At 44.6% G+C, this 26,469-nt stretch overlaps 1 protein-coding gene across 6 annotated transcripts in view; it reads left to right on the top strand.

Annotated features, from left to right (window-relative positions):
* The window catches only part of myo15b (myosin XVB), a 126,915-nt gene that overhangs the window by 61,586 nt on the left and 38,860 nt on the right, over window positions 1-26,469 (top strand). For all 6 annotated transcript variants that reach the window (XM_082543878.1, XM_082543877.1, XM_082543880.1 and 3 more), the window contains 8 exons: window positions 98-212; window positions 306-481; window positions 9,188-9,281; window positions 24,111-24,173; window positions 24,258-24,315; window positions 24,451-24,575; window positions 25,047-25,142; window positions 25,240-25,475. In XM_082543878.1, coding sequence (XP_082400004.1) covers window positions 98-212; window positions 306-481; window positions 9,188-9,281; window positions 24,111-24,173; window positions 24,258-24,315; window positions 24,451-24,575; window positions 25,047-25,142; window positions 25,240-25,475 — 963 coding nt within the window. The remainder of the gene's footprint in view (window positions 1-97; window positions 213-305; window positions 482-9,187; window positions 9,282-24,110; window positions 24,174-24,257; window positions 24,316-24,450; window positions 24,576-25,046; window positions 25,143-25,239; window positions 25,476-26,469) is intronic.

Here is a 26,469-nt window from a genome sequence, read left to right as displayed (position 1 = left end):
TTTTTGCAGTGTAGGCATCCACTGCATTATGAGTGTGTGCACAAATGTTGGACAAGGTGCTTAAAGGTCTTAAAGGTGTCATGTCTTTCTGATCCAGGTATGGGGTTCTGAAGGCCCAGGAGTTAAATGAAATATCAGACAGAGATCAGACAGTGGCTCTGCTGGAAATATTGGGTGCTGAGGAGGGACAGTACCAGTTGGGACTCACCAAGGTGACAAATTGTTCAATCATCTCACCATTTAGTTTGTTTTTAATTAGAAAGGTAAAGCAGATTTTCATTTACTGTATATGCAACTACATTTAGGTGTTCCTTAAGGAGCAACTGTACCAGCAGCTGGAAGAAAAATGGAGCAGCACTCAAACATGGGCTGCCATCACCATCCAGAGAAACATAAGGGGTTTCCTCTGCAGGAAGAACTTTAGATTCTTCAAACAGAAAGCCATTGTCATCCAGAGCCACATTCGAGGACACCAGGCCAGGTCTACTGAGGGAGAGGGGAAATCTATACAATCTATGACATTCAATGGTGTTTGAGAAAGTGGTGTTTGGCCCCTTCCTGATGTCATACGTTTTTGTATGTTAATATTAGACAAAGGTAACACAATTAAGTAAAAATCAGTTTCCAAATTAAGGTGTCTAATATTAAGGGGGGGAAATCCAAACTTACATGGCCATGTGTGAAAATGTGACCCCCACCCCACTTATAACGCTTGTGGCAATTGTGGTAAAAGACCTTAGAACTGCCGGCATCACTTGCCTCAATTAAGGTCAGTGCTCCTGACTCCACCATAAGAAAGGGACTGGGCAAAAACGGCCTACATGGCAGAGTTCCAAGAACCAAAAACAATGCTAAGCAAAAGGAACATAAAGGCTTGTCTCAGTTTTGCCAGAAAGCGTCTTGATGATCTTCAAGACTTTTGGGAAAATACACTATGAATTGACAAGACAAAAGTTAAACTTTTTGGAGGGTGTGTGTCCCATTATGTTTGGTGTAGAAGTAACAGCATTTCAGAAAAGGAACATCATACCAACAGTAAAATATGGTGGTGGTAGTGTGATTGTCTGGGGCTGTTTGGCTACCATTGATCCAAAACATACCAGCAAGTCCATGGCTCAAGAAAAAACAAAATTTCTCTACAGCACTCTAAAAGACTCATTGCCAGTTATTGCAAGTGCCTGATTGCAATTGTTGCTGCTAAGCAATGGTCCAAGCTGTTATTAGGTTTAGGGGGCTTTCACTTTTTCACACAGGGCCATGTAGGTTTAAATTTTTTCCCCCATTAATCATAATGATATATTTGTCTAATATTTACATTTGTGTGTAAATAAATCAAGTGTGAAAAACAAAAAAAGGAAATCAGGAAGGGGGCAAACAGTTTTTCACACCGCTCTGTGTGTGTGTGTGTGCGTGTGTTTATATACTAGCGATCATATATGTGTATATACAGTGGGGCAAAAAAGTATTTAGTCAGCCACCGATTGTGCAAGTTCCCCCACTTAAAATGATGACAGAGGTCAGTAATTTGCACCAGAGGTACACTTCAACTGTGAGAGACAGAATGTGGAAAAAAAATCCATGAATCCACATGGTAGGATTTGTAAAGAATTTATTCGTAAATCAGGGTGGAAAATAAGTATTTGGTCACCTCAAACAAGGAAAATCTCTGGCTCTCACAGACCTGTAACGTCTTCTGTAAGAAGCTTTTCTGTCCCCCACTCGTTACCTGTATGAATGGCACCTGTTTGAACTCATCATCTGTATAAAAGACACCTGTCCACAGCCTCAAACAGTCAGACTCCAAACTCCGCCATGGCCAAGACCAAAGAGCTTTCGAAGGACACCAGGAAAAGTATTGTAGACCTGCACCAGACTGGGAAGAGTGAATCTACAATAGGCAAGCAGCTTGGTGTGAAAAAATCAACTGTGGGAGCAATCATCAGAAAATGGGAGACATACAAGACCACTGATAATCTCCCTCGATCTGGGGCTCAACGCAAGATCTCATCCCGTGGGGTCAAAATGATCATGAGAACGGTGAGCAAAGATCCCAGAACCACACGGGGGGACCTGGTGAATGACCTGCAGAGAGCTGGGACCAAAGTAACAAAGGTCACCATCAGTAACACACTACAACGGCAGGGAATCAAATCCCGCAGTGCCAGACGTGTTCCGCTGCTGAAGCCAGTGCATGTCCAGGCCCGTCTGAAGTTTGCCAGAGAGCACATGGATGATACAGCAGAGGATTGGGAGAATGTCATGTGGTCAGATGAAACCAAAGTAGAACTTTTTGGTTCAAGTGCGCATGCGCCAACCAGCGTGCAGCCTGTTACAGTCGCTCCTGCTTTTCTCTTAGTTTAGCTTTTTTTTTCTACGTATTCTTTTTTTTTTCTGACTTGTATTTTCCTCCGTTTTCTATCTCTTACTCAATCATGTGGATTGAGAGAGTTTTTGTTCTTCTGGTGGCCGTGGAACTGTTACTTTTATCAAGGAACGGGACCGCGGCACATCTCCTACACGCACGGACTGTTTACTCCAGAGATCAGCTGATCGCCCTGATGCCGGCCGGTTCGCTGGCCAGGCCCGCAGAAGTACCAGCTGAAATTTGGAGGAAAACACATCGGGGATGCAGAGATCAAGGACAGAAGAGAAGAAAAAAGGTGACGGTGAGACAGCGGAGGCTCGAAGCGAGGAGGAGGTTTAAACCGTGTCTGCCGTCTATCGTGATGGGTAATGTGCGATCGTTGGCAATTAAAATCGACGAGCTCTCAGCACTGGTACGGAGTCAGAGGGAATACCGAGAGTGTAGCCTGATGTGTTTCACCGAATCATGGATGCACCAGGACATTCCCAATGAGAATGCTTCCGTGGAAGGCTTCCACACTGTTCGGGCGGACAGGGACAGCATCGCTAGCGGAAAGGAGGTGGGCTTGCTGTTTTAGTTAACAACCGGTGGTGTAACCCTGCCAACATAACAATCAAAGAAAGGATTTGTTGCCCGGACACTGAACTGTGTGCTGTTGGACTCAGGCCGTATTATTTACCCAGGGAATTCTCTCACGTCATCTTGGTGGCTGTTTATGTACCCCCCTCTGCTAACCCCACAGCTGCATGTGACACTATCCACTCTGCCATAGCTCGGCTACAGACTCAGCACCCGAGTGCCTTTATTGTGATCTCGGGTGACTTCAACCATGTATCACTGGACAATACACTACCAACATTCAAACAATATGTGGACTGTCCCACCAGGGGAGAGAAAACTTTAGACTTACTGTATGCTAACGTCAAGGATGCATACAGCTCCTCCTCCCTCCCCCCACTTGGTAGGTCAGATCATAACCTGATTCACCTCACCCCCCGCTATGTGCCAATTGTGAGGAGGGAACCTGTGACCACCAGGACTGTTAGGAGGTGGTCAGAGGAGGCAATAGCAGAACTACAGGGCTGTTTCGAGGTGACCGACTGGGAAACACTCTGTGAGCCTCACGCCGAGGACATCAATGGGCTTACTGAGTGTATCACAGACTACATAACTTTCTGCACCGACTCCATTGTTCCAGCTCAGACTGTTCATTGTTACCCAAATAACAAGCCGTGGATGACTAAGGACATCAAAGCCCTCCTCAACAACAAGAAGAGGGCTTTCAGAGGGGGCAACAAAGAGGAGATGAGGAAGATCCAGGTGTTACTAAAGGACAAGATCAGAGAGGCTAAGGACAATTACAGGAGGAAGCTGGAGTGGAAACTCCAGCAGAACAGCATGAGAGAGGTGTGGAGGGGCATGAAGACCATCACTGGATTCAGGCCAACCAACAGCAGGGGAACTGAGGGAGGTGAGAATAGAGCCAATGAGTTGAATCTGTTTTTCAATAGATTCGACACCACAGTGTCTGCTCCTACCCCCACAACCTCACCTGCAGTCAGCCTGGAATCCAGAGCCACACCACTGTGCCAGCCTCTCTCTTCACATGGCGCTGTTGCCTCCTGTGAGATTCCTGACACCCCTCCCCCACCCATCACCTTCACTCAATACCAGGTTGAGATGCAAATGAGGAGACTTCACTCAGGCAAGTCTGCTGGACCAGACGGAGTGAGTCCCCTTGTCCTCAAGACCTGTGCCCCCCAGCTGTGTGGAGTCTTTCATAAACTGTTTATGCTGAGTCTGAGTCTGCAGAGGGTCCCGGTGATGTGGAAGACATCATGCCTCGTCCCTGTACCAAAGACGCCACGTCCCAGTGGCCCCCAGGATTACAGGCCCGTGGCATTGACCTCCCACATCATGAAGACCCTGGAAAGGCTCATCCTGGACCAGCTGCGACCCATAGTAAGACCACACCTGGATCCCCTTCAGTTCGCTTATCAGCCTCGTCTCGGAACTGAGGACGCCATCATCTACCTGCTCAATCGTGTCTACACCCATCTGGACCAGCCGGCGAGCACTGTGAGGGTCATGTTTTTTGACTTTTCCAGTGCTTTCAACACCATCAGGCCGACCCTCCTGGGTGATAAGTTAGCAGCGATGCAGGTGGATGCTTCTCTGGTGTCCTGGATTGTTGATTACCTGACAGGAAGACCACAATATGTACGTCTCCCACAGTGTGTGTCTGACAAGGTGATCAGCAACACAGGGGCACCACAGGGGACTGTCCTCTCCCCCTTCCTCTTCACCCTCTACACCACAGACTTCAGCCACTGCACAGAGACATGCCATCTTCAGAAGTTTTCTGATGACTCTGCGGTGGTTGGATGCATCAGCAGGGATGATGAGACAGAGTACCGGGCTGTGGTCGACTCCTTTGTCACGTGGTGTGAGCAGAATCATCTGCAGCTCAACGTGGCAAAGACCAAGGAACTGATCGTGGACTTCAGGAAGACCAGGAAACACTTGACCCCTGTTTCAATTCAGGGGGTCAGTGTTGACATTGTGGAGGACTATAAATACCTTGGAGTACACATTGACAATAAACTGGACTGGGCTAAAAACACCACAGCACTTTACAGGAAGGGCCAGAGTCGTCTCTATTTTTTGAGGCGACTGAGGTCCTTCAACATCTGCCAGAAAATGCTGAGGATTTTCTATGAGTCTGTTGTGGCCAGTGCGATCCTCTATGCTGTTGCATGCTGGGGGAGCAGGCTGAGGGTCGCAGATGCCAACAGACTTAATAAACTAATCCGTAAGGCCAGCAATGTTGTGGGGATGGAGCTGGACTCCCTCAAGGTGGTGTCGGAGAGGCGGATGCTGTCCAAGATAAAGACAATGTTGGATAACACCTCCCACCCACTCCATGACATGCTGGTCAGTCACAGGAGCACGTTCAGTGAGAGACTGAGATTACCGAAAAGCACCACTGAACGACACAGGAAATCATTCCTGCCTGTGGCCATCTCCCTGTACAACGCATCCACTTAACACACTGTTTGCTGCTACAACTACACATGTTTCTTTTCCAACTATTTATTTATGAGTGACTTATGTATGTATGTATGTATATATATGTATATATTGTACTATTCTTAGTTAGTGTATTGTCTGTCTTGTCTTAATGTTGGTTTAAAATGGAGCACTGTAACAAAAAATAATTTCCCCCAGGGATCAATAAAGTATTCTGATTCTGAAAACTCAACTCGTCGTGTTTGGAGGAAGAAGAATACTGAGTTGCATCCCAAGAACACCATACCTACTGTGAAGCATGGGGGTGGAAACATCATGCTATGGGGCTGTTTTTCTGCCAAGGGGACAGGACGACTGATCCGTGTTAAGGACAGAATGAATGGGGCCATGTATTGTGAGATTTTGAGCCAAAACCTCCTTCCATCAGTGAGAACTTTGAAGATGAAACGAGGCTGGGTCTTCCAACATGACAATGATCCAAAACACACCGCCCGGGCAACAAAGGAGTGGCTCCGTAAGAAGCATTTGAAAGTCCTGGAGTGGCCTAGCCAGTCTCCAGACCTCAACCCCATAGAAAATCTGTGGCGGGAGTTGAAAGTCCGTGTTGCTCGGCGACAGCCCCAAAACATCACTGCTCTCGAGAAGATCTGCATGGAGGAATGGGCCAAAATACCAGCTACTGTGTGTGCAAACCTGGTAAAGACCTATAGTAAACGTTTGACCTCTGTTATTGCCAACAAAGGTTATGTTACAAAGTATTGAGTTGTATTTTTGTTATTGACCAAATACTTATTTTCCACCCTGATTTACCAATAAATTCTTTACAAATCCTACCATGTAGATTCATGGATTTTTTTTTCACATTCTGTCTCTCACAGTTGAAGTGTACCTCTGGTGCAAATTACTGACCTCTGTCATCATTTTAGGTGGGGGAACTTGCGCAGTCGGTGGCTGACTAAATACTTTTTTGCCCCACTGTATATGTATGTATACATATATATGTATGTATATATATATATGTATGTATATATATGCACACACATATATATATACACATATATGTACTAGTGCTGTCAGCATTAATCTCATTAAAATGATGTTAATACCATAACCGCATTAACGTGCCAAATCCCTGTTAGCGACAGGGAATGTGCATCTTCTTTTTGTTTTCATATTTTAATTTATATTTAATTGTGTTGTGGTTTGCAGTGTTTTGTGTTGTTTCACTTAAAATTAGTTTAAAAGGAAAAAGCTGAAAATTTAAATAGTTAAAAGTTGAAATGTAAAAAGTTGGTTTTTATATTATATGATATATTTATTACATTTTATGTGGAGTGAATAAATAGAAGTATATTTACAGTGGCCCTAGAGACAAAGCACGTACAAACTCCAAAACACGTACAAACTCCAAAACACGTACAAAACACAAGAGAAGTGCTCCAGGATGCTAGGGCTTTTGTTACCTAGTGGCTACACAAGCCAGGAAGTACCAGCAACCGGATTTGGTGTGTGGTAGTAAGAGGTAAATGAAAATTTTTTTTAAATTATTTGAATATATATGAGTGGTTGTGTATAAATACACAAACAGCTTTATTTGCAACATGCAGGTTGCCCTGCAGTGAAATGGGACACCCCCCCCCCCCCCCCCCCCCGGACCTTACACACACAACACAGACATCACATGGGGATACAAGTCGGAGATCGGTAGCGTTACAGAAAAACACTGAAATATACACTACAATAGGAAAGTACAAGAGGAAAAAAAGAGACCTCTACTCATGCTGTGCTTCCATGGTAGGACAGCATGAGAACAGGAAACAAAAAAATTCCTCTGCACAAAAAGCACATAAATGTCCACAGCACAACATTGTGAAAGACATGACAAGCCACAGGATTGGGTGGGGGGTGAGGAGTAATCCGAAGCGAACACAGCAGCCGCCCTGCACAGCACTACCATTCCAGCGCGGCACATGGACCCGCCGTGTTCCCCCGCAGGAAACAAGCATTGAAGGCGTTTGGAAATGGAGGGGGGATGAGTGTGTGCTTATCAGTGTAAGTGTATGTGTGTGCGTGTCCAGAGTTCAGCTGAGACAGTGTCCTTCGCCCTGCCAGGCTAAGTAAACAGTCTACCAGCCAACCCAGGTGGCCTTGCATGGAATGGGAAGGAACAGACTAAACACAGTCGTTATCAGGGAGTTTTTGTTCAGCTCCAGCCTTGCCGCTGGCGCCAAAGGGGCTATCCACATGAAGTGATGGTGCTTTTTACTTTAGTGCGAACAGCTCATATGAATTTCAAAGCAGTTCTACAGTCCAACACTGGTCTCTCAGTTGGAGAGCCGCGAACTTCCCCATACTTGCGTTCTGTGATGTTGTCATTTCTTGTGCTCAAGGAGCCGATGTCTGAGAACTCACGGCAGTGTGCCTCCCCGAGATGTCATCCAATTTGCGCCCAGAGATGTTATTCCGAGCGAGCCCAGTCTGTATCCAGTCTGCAGTCAGAGGTCTTATTCTGAATATTCACAGCAGCCGTAGCCTCTCCAAGATCTTATCTGTGCTACACTCAATGAGCCCATTTTGAGAAACTCACGCCTCTTCCCATCGTTTCAATCCCAGCGGGCAGCCTTGTGGGGGTTTGAACAGCTGGTTCCGCTTTCTTAATTCTTCGATAAGTCAGGGCCAAGCCAGCTCCGATCAGCAAGAACCCTGTTACCATGGTTCCAAATAGGTAGATATCTTCAGCACTCAGGCTCACCCAAGCCCAAACTTCTCGTTGAGAAAGGGGTGTCGGTTGCATTTAGGGACCAGTTGATCAAATCCATAATTCCTCTTTTAGGTTTTAGAGAACAGACTGTGAGGGAGTGTTCCAGGGAAGAAAAAAGCACGAGACAAGACAAGGACATAAGAAGCTAAGCAGGGAAGCTAAGGGAGAGGAGAGGAGAAAAGTGCGACCGCCTTCACTGAGAGCCAAACGAAAGAGAGCCAGGGATAACAATACACATATGCTTTCAATTGTGTAATTTAAGTGATCTAGGTAGCTCTGTTTTGGAAGTTCAGTTAACGCTAGAAATGTGTTTTGGAGTTTGTACATGCTTTGTCTCTAGGGGCCACCGTATATATTTATATATAAACATATATAAATAAAACCACAGGTTTTTTTTACATTAGTAATTCCTTTGGTGCATAATTTTATGTTGTTGTTAATAATAAATTAAAGCAACAAAACAACCTGAAGAGCCGGTTGGGAGCCGACTCTTTTTAGTGAGCCGAGCCGAAAGAGCCGGTTCTCTAAAAAGAGCCGGAAATCTCATCACTACTGCGTGTTAGCGCATTGACACCGTGTGTGAGCTAGAAATAAAGAACCTGTTGTTAAGGCAGAAGAGGAAAAGATTTGGAAACCTGTCCACTAAAAATTTTTATGAAGCAGTGTAAAAATTAAAACTAGTCTAGGTCAACATGCGATCCACTGTTTATATTTTAAGTTGTTAGTGGGTTGATTTTGAAGCTATATCAGTGTGGATGTTTAAATACAGGTCTGGTTAAAGAAACCGAACAGAACCTTTCAACTTCATTTAACTGTAGGAGCTTTGTGTCTCTGAATACATTGACATTCTCACAGGAAGACTGAGTGAAGAGTAGTTCTGAAACTGCACTAACCCACTGTACAGAAAACCAGTAAAGATGCATTTCATAGAGGTAGTGAAAGGGCATAGTCCTTAAAGGGGTTTAGGACATTGCTTTCAGTTATGTACAAATGTAATCCCTTGTGTGCTGCTGCTCTTCTCCTGCTTTTAGGAAGTACTACAAACGTTTGAAGCAGTCCTTCACTCAGTTCTGGGCTTTGATGCTAATAACCAGGAACACCATAAAGAGACATCACTGGAGAAAGGTATACATGAGAGAAAGAAAGTGTGAAAGAGAGAAAGAGAGGTCCTCACTCCGAAGGCCATGCCTGAGTTTGTTGGCAGTCTCATGATTTCTGACTTTCTTATGGAATAATCTGTCGTAATTCTCATGCAAAACCAGCCTCAAAAGAATTAGGCTTGGTGTGGCATCAGTCTGTCTAAAATTCACAAGAATCAGTACTCCTCTACAGTATTGGTCAGGCTTTAAACAAACCATATACATTAATCACCTAATGGGTCCTCACCCTAATCTGGTCTTTAAATCTGATGTCATTAGTCGTTTCCAGTTCCAAACTCCACTTCAGGTCCCAAAGTCAAACGAACACTGTGGCAAACTGTTACAAACTGTCAAAACTCTTTAATATTTAATAAAATGATCAGTGTTGCTGCTCTACCAGGTGTACCAATTAAGTTTAAAATTCAGGTTACCATGAAAACAGAATTTATGAAATTTAGTGAGTTAGAAGTTAGCAGGGAGTTGACTCGCTAGTTTCGACCTAAACGCAATATACCTTGTACTGATTGAGGAATTAAAGAAAATATATAGTAAAACATACAGCTCTGCTATTACTTCTGACCTAAATGAAGACAGAAAACTGAACAGCAGTGAAGTTTGTAGGGTTACTGAAGTTGGACTCCTGAAGAAGGCATATCTTCGCGACTGCAGTTTGGAGTCCTTCTTCATACAAATGCTGAGTCTCCAGGGTGAAATGAAGGACCTTTCTGATGGAACAAATCAACCGCTGATGATTTTTTACATTTTCATTGTAAGTGGGCCAAAGAAGTTAATTAAAAGTAGTCTTCTTTTTTTTTTTTTTTTCTAAATGACATCAGAAACAGCAGTATGCGACATTACGTGATGGCAGAGCTTCAGTTCATCCTTTGTCATTTTTTTTTTTTTTTTTTTTTTTTTTTTAATAAATAGGACAGGGGGAATGAATGAGAGAGAGAGGGGGAGAGAAAGAAAGAAAACCAAAGGGGAGAAGAGACGGTGAGAAGGGGGGGGGAAGAGAGACAAAAAAAAAAAAAAACTCCTGGGTCACCTGTATGGAGAAAAAAAACAAACAAACAAACAAACAAAAACAAACAGAGGAGACAGCAAACAACAAAGAGCAACATAATAATAGAGAAAACAAAGCACCATCACAATAAACTAGCTAGTCATAGATATCAGTATTTACTAAGTAATAAACGATATTGTGCAGCACGCAAGATAGACAGCGCACAGTGTGCTTTGAGGCAGCAGCCAAGAAAGCTTTAGTCCGCGTCTGTGAATACCCATGTGTGCATACCTGTGTGGATCAGCATGCTTGCATTCCAAAGGTTTCTCCATGTAATGATCTGCTAGGGAGTGTGGGGGGGCCACAGCCCCGTCCTCCAGGGTGTGAAGCGGGTATGGAGGAGATCAAAACTCCAGACATCCAGAGGCCCCCAGAACACAAGAGACCATGGAAGACCAACAGAGGGGCAGCCGCGCCACTGTCCCAGTAAGAGCTGAGGAGAGTCCCAGATGAGGGCTCGCCCAGCAGCCGCGGAGCAGAAGTCAGGGGGAGTTGCAGTGACGCGCCCGTGAGCTCCGCCGGCCCCCAGCTGTGCCTGAGTGACCGAGCCCTAGGCCGAGAGGCCGGGGGCACCCCACCTCCAAAGGGGCCCGAGCGAGCCCCAGGCCCCAGGCCCCGACAAGCGGCCGCCAAGGAGTGAGCCGGTGTGTACCCGGACGCCCACCCCCAGACACAAAGAACCACCAACACACCGACACCTGAGGGAGTCCGCCACCGGCAGGGGAAGTGGTGGTGGGTGGAGATAGGCCTCCAAACCTTGGAGGGCCTGAGGTGTCCCCAGAGAGGTGGCGTCTGATACCCAACCTGACATATAGACACAGACATACAGGCACACACAGACACAAACATCCATTCCCACCCTCATGCTCTCATATGCACTCACTCCACACTCAACCAACGTGGAGACAGACATAAAGAGACGCTGTACACACAATCACACTCCCCAAGCGTACTCTACAAACCGGGTCTAGGTACCCTTGCCCCTGGAGGGGGGAATTGCACCCAGACCCAGGTGGTGTTACCCTTTTCCCTGCGGTGGGGAGAGGCAGACCACCCCGACTCCGCAGCAGCAGGGAGGCCCCACACCCCAGACCGCAGTCGGACGGCCAACTCCTCCTACTAGCCCTCCCGCTCCAGCAGGCCGCAGAGAATGGGGGTGGGAGAAGACTCCAAACCTCCCTCCACCCGCTCATTGTAGTGTTGATGCATATGTGTTCTAAGGTGCAATTAAAACCCAGGAGGGCATGGAGCTACCTGCCAAGGAGCAGCAGGTAAGCGCATAGTCCCTCCTGCTAACCCTCAATGACTAAGTGTATTTAAAATTGAGAGGTGGGCAACGACGTCAGGGGTGAGGTATACACCCTGATGGTGATTTGGACTCCGTGATTGTGCCCACCCCCAAGATCCTATATGTATGTGTAATGAGAGTGTGAATAATGTGAATGTCTAAGTTGTGGGATAAAATTGAGGCAGAGGCAGCCAGAAGGGGACGGGGGGGGGGGGGGGGTAGCCTCCTCTGCACCCTGGTGACATACCCCTACTCCAAGGCCCTGCATGTGTGGGTGGTTGTGGAGGAGCGGGAAGAGGGAGGCAGCTGGAGATGGGGAGGGAAGGAAGGGAGGGGCAGGTAACCCCTCCCTGGGGCCAGCTCCCCCGCTGACCCCAGTAGGCACTCCCACCCTCCGCGACCCGCCAGGGAAGGGGGGCCCAGGCCCATCAGACCGGGGCCCAGTGCAGTAGCGCCCCCCGGCTCCACAGAGCCCTGGACAGTCCACCCAACCCCACCACAGAGAAAACTGCACCCACCCCACCAACCACACATCTTCCAGACTACATAAGACGGTATACGCCCAGGCTGAGATCTTCCTCCACCTCTCCTGTATCTCCCCCTCCTGCAGAGAGTTCCTGAGAGAAGAAAGCTCCTGCAAGATGTGACCATCCCCCCCACCAGTTGAAGAGCCCCCCAGGCGGCTCGATGCACCGGCGGCACCCTGCTCCAGGGCCGGGCCCCCATGCACCCACCCGCCCACAACCCCGGCAACACACCAACCAGGACCCGAGCCCCCGAGGCCCGGCCCGGGCCCCAGCCCAGAGACGGAGCGCCCCCAGAACCTCACGCCCATCCCGGACCCACCCAGGGGCAGCCAGGTTGCCAGGTCAGTAACCCGCGTCCGTCAGCACAGACCCTCCCCTAGCCCCGCTGCACGCAGCCGCGAGGAAACAGTCACCTGAGAGCCAACAGAGCCCTCAACCGGACGTGACCGCTACCCCGGGTTGAGCCCCCCAAGGAAGATGCCTCCGGGGAACCCCCCGACGAATTAAAAGTAGTCTAACATAAATGTAAATGCTGTAATTTGATTATTTTAATAAACCATGTAACTTGGATGGATTAGATGCTGGCGTGACCACAATGCACACGTCTGATGTCGGTCACAGTGGCCCAAGGGATCGCTCAGGGAGTTTGTGTGTTCGCTCAGACACATTAAAAATTAGAGGGAACATTGCTGTCAGCCTGAAGGGCAGTGTCCACAAAATAGGACTTATTAAACATGTTAAACCTTTAGGGTAATTAACTCAACCAGGTAACAGCAGCATTGGTTGCAGCTCAAAACATAAGTACAAAACAGCAACAATACAGCATTCCCACTCCCCAGTCCTTCCTTCCCTCCCATTACCCCAGTGTCTACAGATCCAGCCTCTTGACTGGCCTGCGTACCCAGCCGCACCTTGTGCGTACCTGATCCGGGACGTCTGCGTGAGTGGCAGTGTTGCCAATTTAGCGACTTTGTCGCTATATTTAGCGAGTTTTCAGACCCCTTAGCGACTTTTTTTCTAAAGAAAGTCGCTAAAAAAAGACGTGAAAGCGCGTATCGCTTTTACTCTCAACAAGCAGCGGGTGCTGTAACGCAGTCAGTTCTTCTTTTACTCTTATGCTGTTTTGTGGATCACAAGGTTTAAAACTACTTATAAACACACACACACAAAGTAACTCCACCAGAGTGCCTATTTCGGGTCACTTGCTGGTCCAAGCCCGGGTAAAGGAGCAGGGTTGGAATTGTGACATTAAAAAAAACAATAATTGCTAAAAGAAATTTAATTTGTAGTTCTAAATAAACTCTAAATGCATTTTTTACTCACTTTATGTCTCTTCCACGATGTTATTTCTCTCTCCAACAACATAGGTTACAATTAGATTAGCATGATCAATCATGCAAATTAGGCGATGACGTCATTTAGCGACTTCTAGCGACTTTTAGGACAACCAATAGCGATTTTCCTTACTGAGGAGTTGGCAACACTGGTGAGTGGGTGCAAGCATTGGGGCCGGACTAGGGGCCAAGGGTGGGGTCTCTGAAGTGGAGACACCAGCGCACTGGGATGGCAGCCCCTCAGTGTCCACAGTGGGTGGTGGAAGGGGTTGTGGCATAGCCCGTGGAGATGGTTCGAGGAGGAGATGGCGGTGGTTCCGTTGCAGCACTGCACCTTGGGGTGTGGCAATGAGATAGGACCTCAGAGTGACGTTCTCCTTGGAGACAATGGCAGGTGTTGCCCAAGCCTTCTCCTTGTCCAGCTTAGTAAGGACAGATGGTAGTGATGGGATCTCCGGCTCTTTTTAGAGAACCGGCTCTTTCGGCTCGGCTCACTTCAGCTCCCAACCGGCTCTTCAGGTTGTTTTGTTGCTTTAATTTATTATTAACAACAATATAAAATTATGCACAAAAGGAATTACTAAAGCATATGTGTATTGTTTGTGTATTTATACACAACCACTCATATATATTCAAATAATTTAAAAAAAAATGTTCATTTACCTCTTACTACCACACACCAAATTGGGTTGTTGGTACTTCCTGGCTTGTGTAGCCACTAGGTAACAAAAGCTCAACACTGCGCCTAGCATCCTGGAGCACTTCTCTTGTGTTTTGTACGTGTTTTGGAGTTTGTACGTGCTTCGGAGTTTGTACGTGTTTTGGAGTTTGTACGTGTTTTGGAGTTTTTACGTGCTTTGGGGTTTGTACGTGCTTCGGAGTTTTTACGTGTTTTGGAGTTTTTACGTGTTTTGGAGTTTGTACATGCTTCGGGGTTTGTATGTGTTTTGAAGTTGTGGATGGAGTGGCGGTAGGGGCTTAGTACCATGGCGGTGGTCGTAGTAGAACGCCTGCTCGGCCTTCTGACTAGCGTCCCTTCGTTTAACCTCTCTTTTGGTGGGCCATTTAGGTTGAAGATTCTTCTCCAAGGTGGGCAGGGTTGTCCTGATCTTCCTCCCAAGTTCCGCTGGGCTGAAGCCTGTAGTGGCACAGGGAGTAGACCTACAGCACATTAGTGCTATTAGTGGGTCATCATGCTGGAGGATTTTCTTTGCGGTCTGTACTGCCCTCTCCGCGTGACCATTTCCCTGTGGGTGGTGGGGATTAGATGTTATGTGGGCGAAATCTATCTCCCTCGCGAAGGCCTGGAACTCAGAGCTGGAGAACTGAGGGCCATTGTCACTCACCACCTCGTCAGGGATCCCAAACCTAGCAAAGGTCGACTTCAGTTTCTGAACAACCTGGCCACTGGTTGTGGATGGTAGATGCAGTATTTCCAGAAAACGTGAGTAGTAGTCTGACACAACAAGGTAATTATTCCGGTCGTGTTCACAGAGATTCAGGGCTATCCTTTGCCATGGACGATCCGGCAAAGGTGTGGAGATGAGCGGCTCCCTTGTCCGTGTTGGCCTCTGCGCCAGACAGGTGTGGCACTGCAGCACTGCATTCTTTAGCTCAGTGGAGAGCCCCGGCCACCACACAGATGAATTAGCCCTATCCCTGCACTTGGTGAGGCCTTGGTGCCCTTCATGTAGTTTTTGTAGAATGGCTGTTCTCTGTGACTTTGGAATGACAATCCTGCAGCCTCGTATGACCAGGCTGTCAGCCTCTGATAGCTCGTTCTTCACTTTCATGTACGCTTTGATGTTCAGTGGCACACTAGCTCCATATGCAGGCCAACCCCTGCGTATGTACATGATGACAGTCTGTAGTTCAACATCAGTTGCAGTAGCTGCTTTAATGCTTTCCATTCGGCTTGGGGATGCTGGAATGCCCTGTAACACGGTGGCTATGTAGCAGTCCACTTCACTGTGAGTGCTAGTGTCATCCTCAGCCCGTGACAACGTATCGGCGATGACAAGCGTTTTGCCAGGAACATAGATGGCCTCTGGCTTGTACCTCATGAGCCGCATCAGGAGGCGTTGACACCTCAATGGAACATTGTCAAGGTCCTGGCTGTTGACCAGGGGCACCAAAGGTCTATGGTCAGTCTCAAGCCTGAAGCGATCTAAGCCACATAAATACTTATCAAACTTCTCGCAGGCCCACACACTCGCAGCACCTTCTCAAGTCGGTTGTCGTGTTGTTCTATGGTGGCCCCATAGACCGGGATGTCAACCATAAAGACCTCCACACCCTCAAGCCCCTCCACACCCTCGAGCCCTTCTAAGGTCAACAACATCTTTTGCTGAAAGATCTCTGGTGCACTTGTTATTCCAAAGGGCAGCCTCTTAAAACAATACCTGCGGCGCGATGAATGTCGTTAGTTTGCAGCTCTCGTGGTGCAACGGGATCTGCCAAAATCCACTGGCAAGATATAGCGCTCTCTTTTGACAGACTTATTCAGCTTTGACAGTGTTCTTCTTCAAGACAGGCACCATTGGGGCACACCATTCGGTAGGTTGGGTCACCCTCTCAATGACACCATGATTCTCCATTCTTTGTAGTTCCTCCTTCACTTTCTGCAGCATGGGGAAAGGCACACGGCATGCTGTATGGACCACCAATGGCACAGCATTGTCCCTTTACTGAATTTTGACTGGCTCATTTTTTAGTGTTCCGTGTTCACCATAAAGTGGTTGGTTCCTGGTAGCAATGAGCATTGCTTCATCAATTCTTCCCACCAGGTTAATCTGCACTGACAAGGAGCGGCTGAGAAGGTTGTTAACTCTGCGTCCACGAACCACATACACCTTGGATAGGTAGTCTTTGCCTTTATAGCTTATTGTGGCCTTGAAGTAGCCGAGACATAACATCTCTCCTCCGGGGCTATCTAGAGGGAGATTAGAAGGCTCTAGTGTTCTCTTATGAGCAAGTGTGTGGAACGTGTCTTCATTTATGATAGTGACATCTGCTCCTGTGTCGATCTTAAATTCTATTGGGGCAGAGTCTAGCCGTAACTGCACAGTCCATGCTTCACTATTTCCTTTTGCATTACACACTGAGCCTAGAAAGTATGAGGCCTGCTTGCTTTTCTCTGTCTCAGTAACCTCATTCACTGATCTGGTGTTACGACACACCCTGGCCCAGTGTCCCATTTTTCGGCAGCCATGGCAAACAGATTTTGCTGCTGGGCACCTTTTGTCCCTGGCATGCTGTGTCTTTCCACACTTACCGCATTTCTTGTCACGCCCCGACCAATTATTTTTCCGTGGGTAGCCTGCCTCGCTGTTGTTGTTGTGATTTCCAGTCCATGATTTTCCGTTTATCCCGTACCTCCTGTACTGAGCCTCCCGCATCTCCCTGCAAGCTGACCTGCGCTGCGACCTCCTCTGACTGTCTGGGTTGTTTGCGCCAACATGAGGTCCTTCATCAGCTGTAGCCTGCGGGAGAGGTCCTTGTCTAGTATCCCGACCACAATACGGTCGCGGATATCTTCCTCTTTACATGCACCAAACTCACAGTGCCCTGAGAGGTCATACAGGGCTCGGATAAAACTCTCCGCCGTTTCGCCTGGCCGCTGGACACGCTGGTGAAAACATGCTCTCTCATGTATAATGTTCCTCTGCGAGAAAAAATACTCGTCGAACTTCCTCATTACACGTCACGACTTTCATCAGCGGCGAAGGTGAGTGACTTGTAAATGTTCTCTGTTTCATTGCCCATCGCGTAGATTAGACAGCTCACCTGTACTTGTCCTTCGTCTTTGTGGAGTTTCGTTGCGATCCTGTAGCGCTCGAAACACTGTTTCCAGTCGGGCCATTCCGTTGGCTTATCGAAGGGGAAGCTTGTCGGGGGATTAAACTTAGCCATTCGTTGTTTCCTCCCTTATGACGTTATTCCGGCGATGGTCCGGGTGAGTTCTGACACCATTGTAGAATGACCACTCGGTAGCTTTCTTATGATGCTGCTTTATTGAACGTATATCCAGCATGGGTTATTACAGCACAACAACGGGTGCGGTAGCTAGGAGTAGAACAGCACATAGACAGCCCTGCCGCAAAGCATGTCAGGGTGGCATAAAGCCGCAATGCCCACCCCCTCAACACAGGCAACCCAGTATATGACAGCCATCAGTGTAAATCTCAATAGGTCAGCATCTTCCTCTGGCACATACATGGTGAAACAACTTTGATGTCAGACATCAAAACAACAGGCTCTTTTCTGAACCTTGTCAGCACGCAAAGTTCTTGGACTAATCAAATGGCATATTTGATTAGTCCAAGAACTTTGAGTCTTCCTTGGATAGCCCAATCTGCTCATCAAGACTGCTCTGAGGGAAGTCCATCTTGAACTGCTGTTTCCATAGCTTGTCCAGTGTAACAGCAAAAACTCTGTTGGCTGTAACTGTTGACAGCCATCCTGGCCAATTCACAGCATTCTTGACTAAGTGGCCCATTCACTGTCCAAACGAGCATGGTCTTAATGGCGGAAGGTCCATCACCTACACTCTGGATGACCTTTAAAGGTTCTATGGCTCTGGGCATATTCATGCCGATCAAAAGGTCCAGAAAGGTATATGTTTCTACAAGCTTGCAGTCTTGTTCACCGGAACCAGTAAGACCATTAGTCTGGATTGTAACAGGATCTGCCTCATTGTGAAGTTTGACCTCTTTCTTCTCCTTTTGGTGGATATGGAGCATACTTACATGTCTGAAATCACAGATTTTACACAAAATTCATTTTCTGCATTCTTGGGTGGTGTGTCCAATACAACTCCAAATAGATGCTATTCTTTTTAAGAAACGAAATCTTCTCCTTATGAGGTTTCTTATCAGGGAGAGTGTGTGTCCACCTTTGCAGAACAGACAAGCCATCACAGCACTGTGACAATCTTGAGCCCCTTTTTGATTCTTTCTCTCAGAAAAAGTTGTGCCAAAGCTACTTCCTTTAGCCCTTGGATGTGGAGAACGTCTCCCTCCATCACTGCCCTTGGCTGTTAGATGTGTTGATGGAGCATCACATAGATTTCCAAAGACAGGATCTGTAGCAATTTTAACATGACGCTCAAGGAAGGAAGCCATGTCAGTGAATGCAGCTCTGTGATGTTGCCTCTCCTGGATGTCACATGCTACTGTTCACCATTTGTCTTTTAATTTACATGGCAGTTTTATAATCACAGCAAGCATATTGGCAAGCGTAACCTCTTCCATTGCATTGCAGCATCTATGTATAAGCAAACAATACATCTGAAAAGCCTTTCTGTCTTCTCATCTAATCAGTGGCCATGAGTGAACTTTATTCAGATAAGCATCTCTGGAACAAAAGTCTCTGTGTCTGCACTGATTTCAAGCCTGTTACTCTTTTTTTTTTTTTTAATATGATTCTATTCCACTGGATTTCCATGAACCAGTGCTCTCCACAGTGGATCCAGTTCTCAGCACATTCACTTTTGCAACAATTGCAGCTATTATCTGCTTCAAGCTGTTTGGAAACCTTGTTCCATCTTTCTCCTCAATTGTTCCTCCTGTTCTTCAAGAAAATGTTTTTCTTTGAGCATATGCTGGCTGTAACAAGGCAGCCATTTTAGCTTCTGCTCTGAGACATGCAGATGAAGTAGATGATATTTTTGAGCTCAACCTACTGCTTTGGTTTGACACACTATCAGATGGCAACACATCATCATAGACATCATGCTGGAGATTAAGAGACAGTTGAGGTTCTTTTCCAAAGTGCTCTTGAACCCTCACTTCTCCTAGGGGTGTTTCCTGTGACTGTACCCTGTCAGGTGACGGCCTGCCTGAACGTTTGTCAGTTTCAGACAGACATATTTTAACACCCTCCATAAACCCTTTATTGTATTTAGCAATGCTTAAGAACCATGTATTTTAATTATCTTTCTAATCAAATGAGATTAATGAAAGAAGAGATTTATGCAATGCCTACCATCCTTAAACAGGTCTCTTAACTCATAGTTAAATTAAACGATTCAACTTGTGAATAATTTATAAATTTATTTCATTAGCTCTTTAAAAGACATAATGACCCTTTTCATTTTGTTTACATGCTTTTTCCGATCTGTTTGGATAGTTTCAATTTTGTTTGCAAGAACTTTCTCGGTGAGAACAATTAATCTTTTATAATTTTCAGGTTTTCCAACAACAGATGCAGCTTGTGATTAGAGCAGGGCGATATGACCAAAAATATTTATCACGATATACATTTGAAAATTTGCGATAACGATATAACTGACGATATAATTGACACCAGACAAAATACTTTACAACTCCACAACTTTATTTGTGCAAAACAAAAACAAAAAAACATCAATGTATTTTCACTTCAACAAGCAGCTGTTTTTTATGTGCATTAAAGTTATATAAAAATTTAACAGTGCAAATGCAAATTCCTTGCTGCCAGTTTAACCAAACCTGATTCCAAATAGAGCACATTTCATTCATAATGTTGTCAGTCCAAGCCCATTATGTATTCACGATTTGAATCCTGGGTTGTGTGAAATCCCAGAAATAAACAAAGTGAATCTGTGAACTGAGGTGTAGGTCTATTAGGTTATGTTGTGGTGATCCTCGGGTTGGGGGATGGGTGTTCATGCTGGAGTGCAAAATTAAAACCTGCCTGTATGGAAGATGGATTAGAAAAGTTCAAAGCCATCAGGTGCTCAGTTTAGAAAAAAGAGAAAAGAAGAGGAGGAGAAACGAGCAAAAGATACAGGTAAGCAGATGTGTCATTGGATAATGGCACATCTGCATCCTGAAACAATCAGAATCAGCCCAGTGCACCAAACAGGCTAGGACCGCCACTGTGCGGGAGGCTCTGTCGCTGGCGTTTTTGCTGACAAATACTGGCGACTGTCAAACCTTTGAGTCACTGAACAGCTGAATAGGGGACTAATTTTGACACACCCGCTGTTCAAACATAAATCCAAGTTTCAGTTTAAGTCTCTTTTATTTGTTATCAAAATCTTTAAAAATCCACCCGAACATCAGTGATCACAACATTCAAGATTTGAGTGGTCAGCAAAAGTCAACTTCCCCCATCACCCACCCACTCAAAAAAACTCCCTCCATAAGCTCACAGGTGATATAATAATCACTACCAACACCACATGACCCAAAGCTATGCCTATCCACCACAGGCTGGACTAACCTATAAGAACAATGTGGCCGGGTGTGGTCAGCGGTGCCGTAGCAGAGAAGGCGGATGCATCTAGACGGCATCGCAATCACGCCTTGCCAGCTTAAAAGCGGTGTAGGGTGTTGTGTTGTTGTTGTTGTGGCTACGTGTGGATGGCAGCTAGGGAACTGCAGCTGTAGAAGTGTGTGAGCAGCAACCGGTTAATGAAGTAAAATGTTCCAGTATGCAGAATTGTGGTCGCCTCATGTAGGGCTGGGCCATATACCGTTCACGGTAATACCGGTATAATGTTGGGCAATGATAAGAAAATGAAATATCGCGATAGAATATGGGTTAAACGCACATGCGCAGTGCCTTTGTTTTCATACACACATGGCGGAAAAAGCATGGCGGCGACGGAGAATGAGAAGGGTGAAAGCGGATTGTTGAATGAAACAGATGAACCAGAACTGGTTTGTAAAAATGCTGCAACTTCAGTGGTGTGGAACTGGTTTAGCTTTCGTCCGTCAGATACACAACAAAGCACTATTTTTGGTAGAGCGTGCTAGCGGGCCGTCGTTATTACCGTGTTTTTTTAGAAAATACGGCACACTTAAAATCAATCCTTTGATTTTTCTGAAAATCGACAGAGCCCCTTATAATCCCGTGCGCCTTATGTATGAATTCTGGTTGTGTTTACTGACCTCGAAACGATTTTATGTGCACGGCGCTCGAAAATCTGTCAAATGTTTTAGTACGACTTTGCTAAGCTACGAAGCTGCACCGCTTGATGGATTGTCGGAGCATTACGGCTATCGTAGGCGGAGCCTCGCGGAGTGATACGTACTGTGCTTCAACATAATGTTACCGTATTGTGTGTGTATAACCTCTTTTTAAGTTTTTTAAGTTTTGTGGATTCAATGTATTTTGTGAAAATACATTGATGGGTTTTTTGTTTTTTTTGCACTAATAAAGTTGTGGAGTTGTAAAGTGTTTTGTCTAGTGTCAATTATATCGTCGGTTATATCGTTATCGCAAATTTTCAAATGTATATCGTGATAAATATTTTTGGTCATATCTCCCTGCTCTAGCCTCATGCTGCCTCCTGGGTTTCAGCACCACTGTGGCAGGAATGAGGCATGACGCAACCACGATTCTGCATACTGGAACAGTTTACTGGCAAAGTCATTTTTCAATCATTTATGGACTATATTATATCCCATGTATGGTCAATGTGTATGTTTGTTTTCCTATATTATGCCATACATGTATTTAATTTTAGATACATTATTATAGGGGATTTCTGAAAAAAGGAAGGTTTATAGTTAACTCTATGGCTTACAATACCTGCCTTTACAAGGTTGTATTGGATTTTCTCATTGGCTTATATATTTCAGCTTATCAATATTTTCCTCATAAAAAGCAGTCTCTTTCCTTCCCTTTAACTAGCTTTCTTATCTTGTGATAGCCTTGTCACGTGTACACAACCACACCTACACTTACAGCCCCTCTCCGTTCTTGGACTTCAAACCCTCTCAGTGAAATTCGAAGCAGCACTGCATCTCTCCTTCCGCCTTTGAAGCGTGTCTCTTAGACTTCATGCTTCGTATCTCTAACAGGTAGGCTGTTTTTCTCTTTAACCATGTAAGTTAGATCAGATGCCAAATGTAACTGGCATTTTTGTTTCCTCAAGGCATAGTTTACACCAGGAAAATTTGGAAATCTGATACAGGCAGTTTACTTGTTATCGTAACAGCTGAGACGCCTCTCTCAGCTGTTGCTTTCTGTGGATCATCTTTTGTTTCTTGCCTGGAATAGCAGTAAGCTGATATTTTTCCTCTTTTTGGTCTTTGTTTCTGTCATATTGCTCTCATGCTGCTTTGTGTTTTATGAGCTTTGGACTATGAACAGTGGAGCTGTCAGGATTAGGCGATGAGCTCCCAGTAATTCAAGCTTGGTTATTGTCATGATATATGTATATATGTACATATAGATACACTAATCTGAAAACGTTTTTTCACTGTAAGTTATTATTCTTTGTCTTTATTCTTTTACTCTTCTCACTTTTAACATGCTGAGCCATATTGTTAAACGTACACTTCTTTAACTTATATTAAAATATCTCCGTGATTAAATAATGAGTTAAGTTAAGATCAAAGTGGGCGGTATTTGAGTTTGACATCCCTGATGGTAAATGGGTTGGTTCTTATTTAGCACTTTTCAACTCTACCTGAACGCTCAAAGTGCTTTATATGACATGCGTCATTCACCCAATCACATCCAATCATACATGTACTTTTTTTTTATGCTTAAGATCCCTAAGGCCCCTGGTACCATTAAACTGTAGTTTAACATTCTGTGATATAAATCTTTTTATCATATATTTTTCATTCATCAAAGGCTCTCAGTTACCTCGTCAAATAGCTGGATTGTGCTCACTTGTTAAGTCACTGTTCCGATGCTAAATAATGCTAATGCTGTTTTCTGTCAGGTAAAGACAAAAGATCAACATTTTCATTAAAGTAATGCATCAGAAAGATGTGAATTTATATTTATCAGTAGGGTATGAAAAATATACTGTATGTCTAGTCTGAAATTATTGTTAAATCTGAATGAGATTAGAAAGGCACTATATGAGTATTGGTCGTACTGGGTATGACAAGATGCACACTGATACAGCAGTTAAACAACCATCAGTGATCCAGCCCCGATTATAAGATTTAATAAATGTAATAAACAATGTAATAAATTGTTTTATTAGCCTGATTGCAAGTATTTGTTTAATATGTATCATCTTCTTCAACAACAGTTTAAGGTTCGTTAACGGTCGAATGGCACAGTAAACTGTTATACATCATATATATATACATGTATATATATACACATATATACACAAAAAGCATGTTTGCAAGTTGATATATATCCACACCCATGGGCTATTACCGCACCTAATTTTATTAGTAGGCATTCCGTTGTCTCAAGCTAGATGGAGAGCAGGATAAACAGTTGGGATGTGAAATAAAAATGTACAAACATATCTATAAACACTGGAAAAGTCAGAGATATGGGTTGGCTTATGTCATAAACGAACCCTCTCGGACCAATACTGTTACAGTGACTACTAAGCTGTAAACTTCCTGATAAAAGTTGAACTTACTGGACTCTGTGTGGCCTTTGGTACAAGGAGGAGCAACAGCCCTCAGGGTGTGGAGTGAGTATATAACCAGACATGTATCCAAGAATAGGTCTGACAGAACGTGTGCCTGTGGGTGCAATGAAGTGCTATTAAGTTTTGCTTGGATAACTCAGAAACAAGCTTAAGGTGAAGAAAGCTATTGTTTAGTATGACTCTGGGTGTATGTTCTGAAATTATTTTTGTTCATGGTCACATTAACAACTAACTGACATTGTCTCTGTGTGCTGATTTCAGGAATTACATGACAGAAGCCAAGTGAAAGCCGTGACAAGGGCAAAGTCTGTCTCTCAAGAGATGGTGAGAAAATAAAAAGACGACCCACGTACTTTGTAAATTCCATTCTATAATAACTGTTTCTCTGACATTTTGCTTTCCTTGTAGGATGTGAGGATGTTAGAGATCCCTGCTGAGCTGTCCGCCAGACTCCACAGCACAGCAGGTTATAGTCATAAAAAAATCAAACTACAGAATCTATATGAAGAAGTCACAATATGAACATAAACAGTACTAACAATTTTGGTGGATCCATTCATCCAATGAAGCTTGTGAATGCACTTGTGCCTCTTTCTCACAGGGCAGAAGCAGGGATCAGGAGTCACAGAGGTCTCACCTCCACAGGTGAAAGCAGAACATAAGCTCAACCTGCCTCTTGATGTTGACAGCTACCCATTCTCACGCTATGCCAAGTCTGTATTAAAGGTGAGTAAAATATGAGCTCCCTAACATCACATCCGAAAGCATTACATTGACTTACAATAATTTAATCACCTCACCTCAGTCTTAAATCCTCTCATCTGACTTGGGCTCTGGAGGCAACAAGCAATCTATCAGGACCAAGGTATCTAGATATTTAGTTAAAGACATCCTTTCTGTGGCAGTCATTGTTTACAAAAGCAGTTAATTCTTTTAATTAAAACATAGAACACCTTGTGGATATTTAGACAATGGGACCTTTTAAAAAAAAAAAAAAAAGAAATACTCATGTTAAAAGTATTTAAATAATAAAATAAATCAGGACAACTCCAGTTTTATGATGTAATCGCCAAATATTAGAAAAATTTTTTTTGACACACTTCTATAAAAATTTACCATGCAAAGAAGTCCACTCGTGCATGCATGTACTGAAAAAACATTAGCTACATTTATTGTTTGTACTCGTGTCTCCCTCAGGATACATGGTGCCAGCCTCAGGGATATCCCCTTCAGAAACCCCTTACAGCTCAAGAACCTGAAGATGCCAGAACTGCTTTGGAGATTTACAAACTGGTATTTTGAATTCATTAGAGTCTATGTGGCATTAAATACATTAAATATGATCTTTTGTCGTTAACTAAATTTTTTGTTTCATATCGTGTCTTTACAGATTTTGCATTTCACAGGAGATGTAGATATTAGCAGCTGGCAGGAGCAAATTTTAGGCAACTACATAGTGGAGAAAGGCCAAAGCCTGCCAGCCTTGAGGGATGAGATCCTGGTCCAGCTGGTTTACCATACTTGGAGCCTGAAGGAGGAGCAGCAAAGCCTGAGGGGCTGGTTGCTGATGGCCTGCTGCCTAAGTGCTTTCACACCATCACCATCACTGGACAAACATCTACTCAAGTAGGCGATGCAAAAATAAAAAGTAACCGTAACTCGAATATTGTGTTTTGAAAAATTTGGGGGAGTTGACATGCTGATGTCCCTGTCACCCTATCAAATGAAGGGACAGATCTGTTGGTTTGAAGTCACCTCAAGGCGACTGTTGTTGTGATTTGGAGTTAGTACTCACATCATCTTTAGATAATACACATAGGCTCTTGACTTTATGCATAATGATGTCACATTCAGTCCTGTGGAAAGTTGTGTATTTAAAATATACACATTACCCTTAGCCATTACTGGCTACTCTGGCATGAATGACTCTAAATAACTTTATGGTAAATAACACAATATAGGCAAAAAAAATAATGTGAAAGATTCCACATTAAAATGTTTTAGTTCAACATAAATTTGAGGATATTTAACCGTTCGTCAGATTTTATTTAATGATGTCGTATGAAATTATAATGTTCTCTTCATGCAGCTGAAGCTGTGCAGGTCTGAGATCAGCAGCTTTCCTAAACACCAAACTGAGTTACCGTTTATGCTCTATATAGTGACAAAGTTATATAATGATCATTAATCCCTTTGACGTTATTTCTTTACCTTTATTTAAAAGAAAAAAAACAGCTTTCACAAAAGCTTTCACTGACACTACATCATGTGATACTTCGGCCTTTGTACTTTTGTACTCATCAGTTAACTTTGGAGTTACTATAATGAGTGAACATGCAGGGTAATTTGTCTGTTGTCAGTGGATGGTGCTGAGGTTTGAATCTTGGGGTAGCTGCTATAATCACATAGAGAAAGGTGTTTAGGTGGGGTTTACTTAACTTTATAGTTAAGTGGGAAGCTTTGCGGAGGAAACCTGGTCTTGTTAGGAGATACAACATGCATCCCACTTTGGATGGAGCAGCTCTCATTTCTAGAAATCTGGCCAGATTTATTAAACCCCCAAAACATGACTATCCAGAGTTGGAACCAGGAAGCAGAGTTGCAGTCTTACATGCCTCTC

The sequence above is a fragment of the Aulonocara stuartgranti genome, assembly GCF_965226115.1.
Source record: "Aulonocara stuartgranti genome assembly, chromosome: 8".
NCBI lineage: Eukaryota > Metazoa > Chordata > Actinopteri > Cichliformes > Cichlidae > Aulonocara > Aulonocara stuartgranti.
Note: the sequence above shows the minus strand (reverse complement) of the source record. Positions and strands in the feature narration are given on the sequence as shown.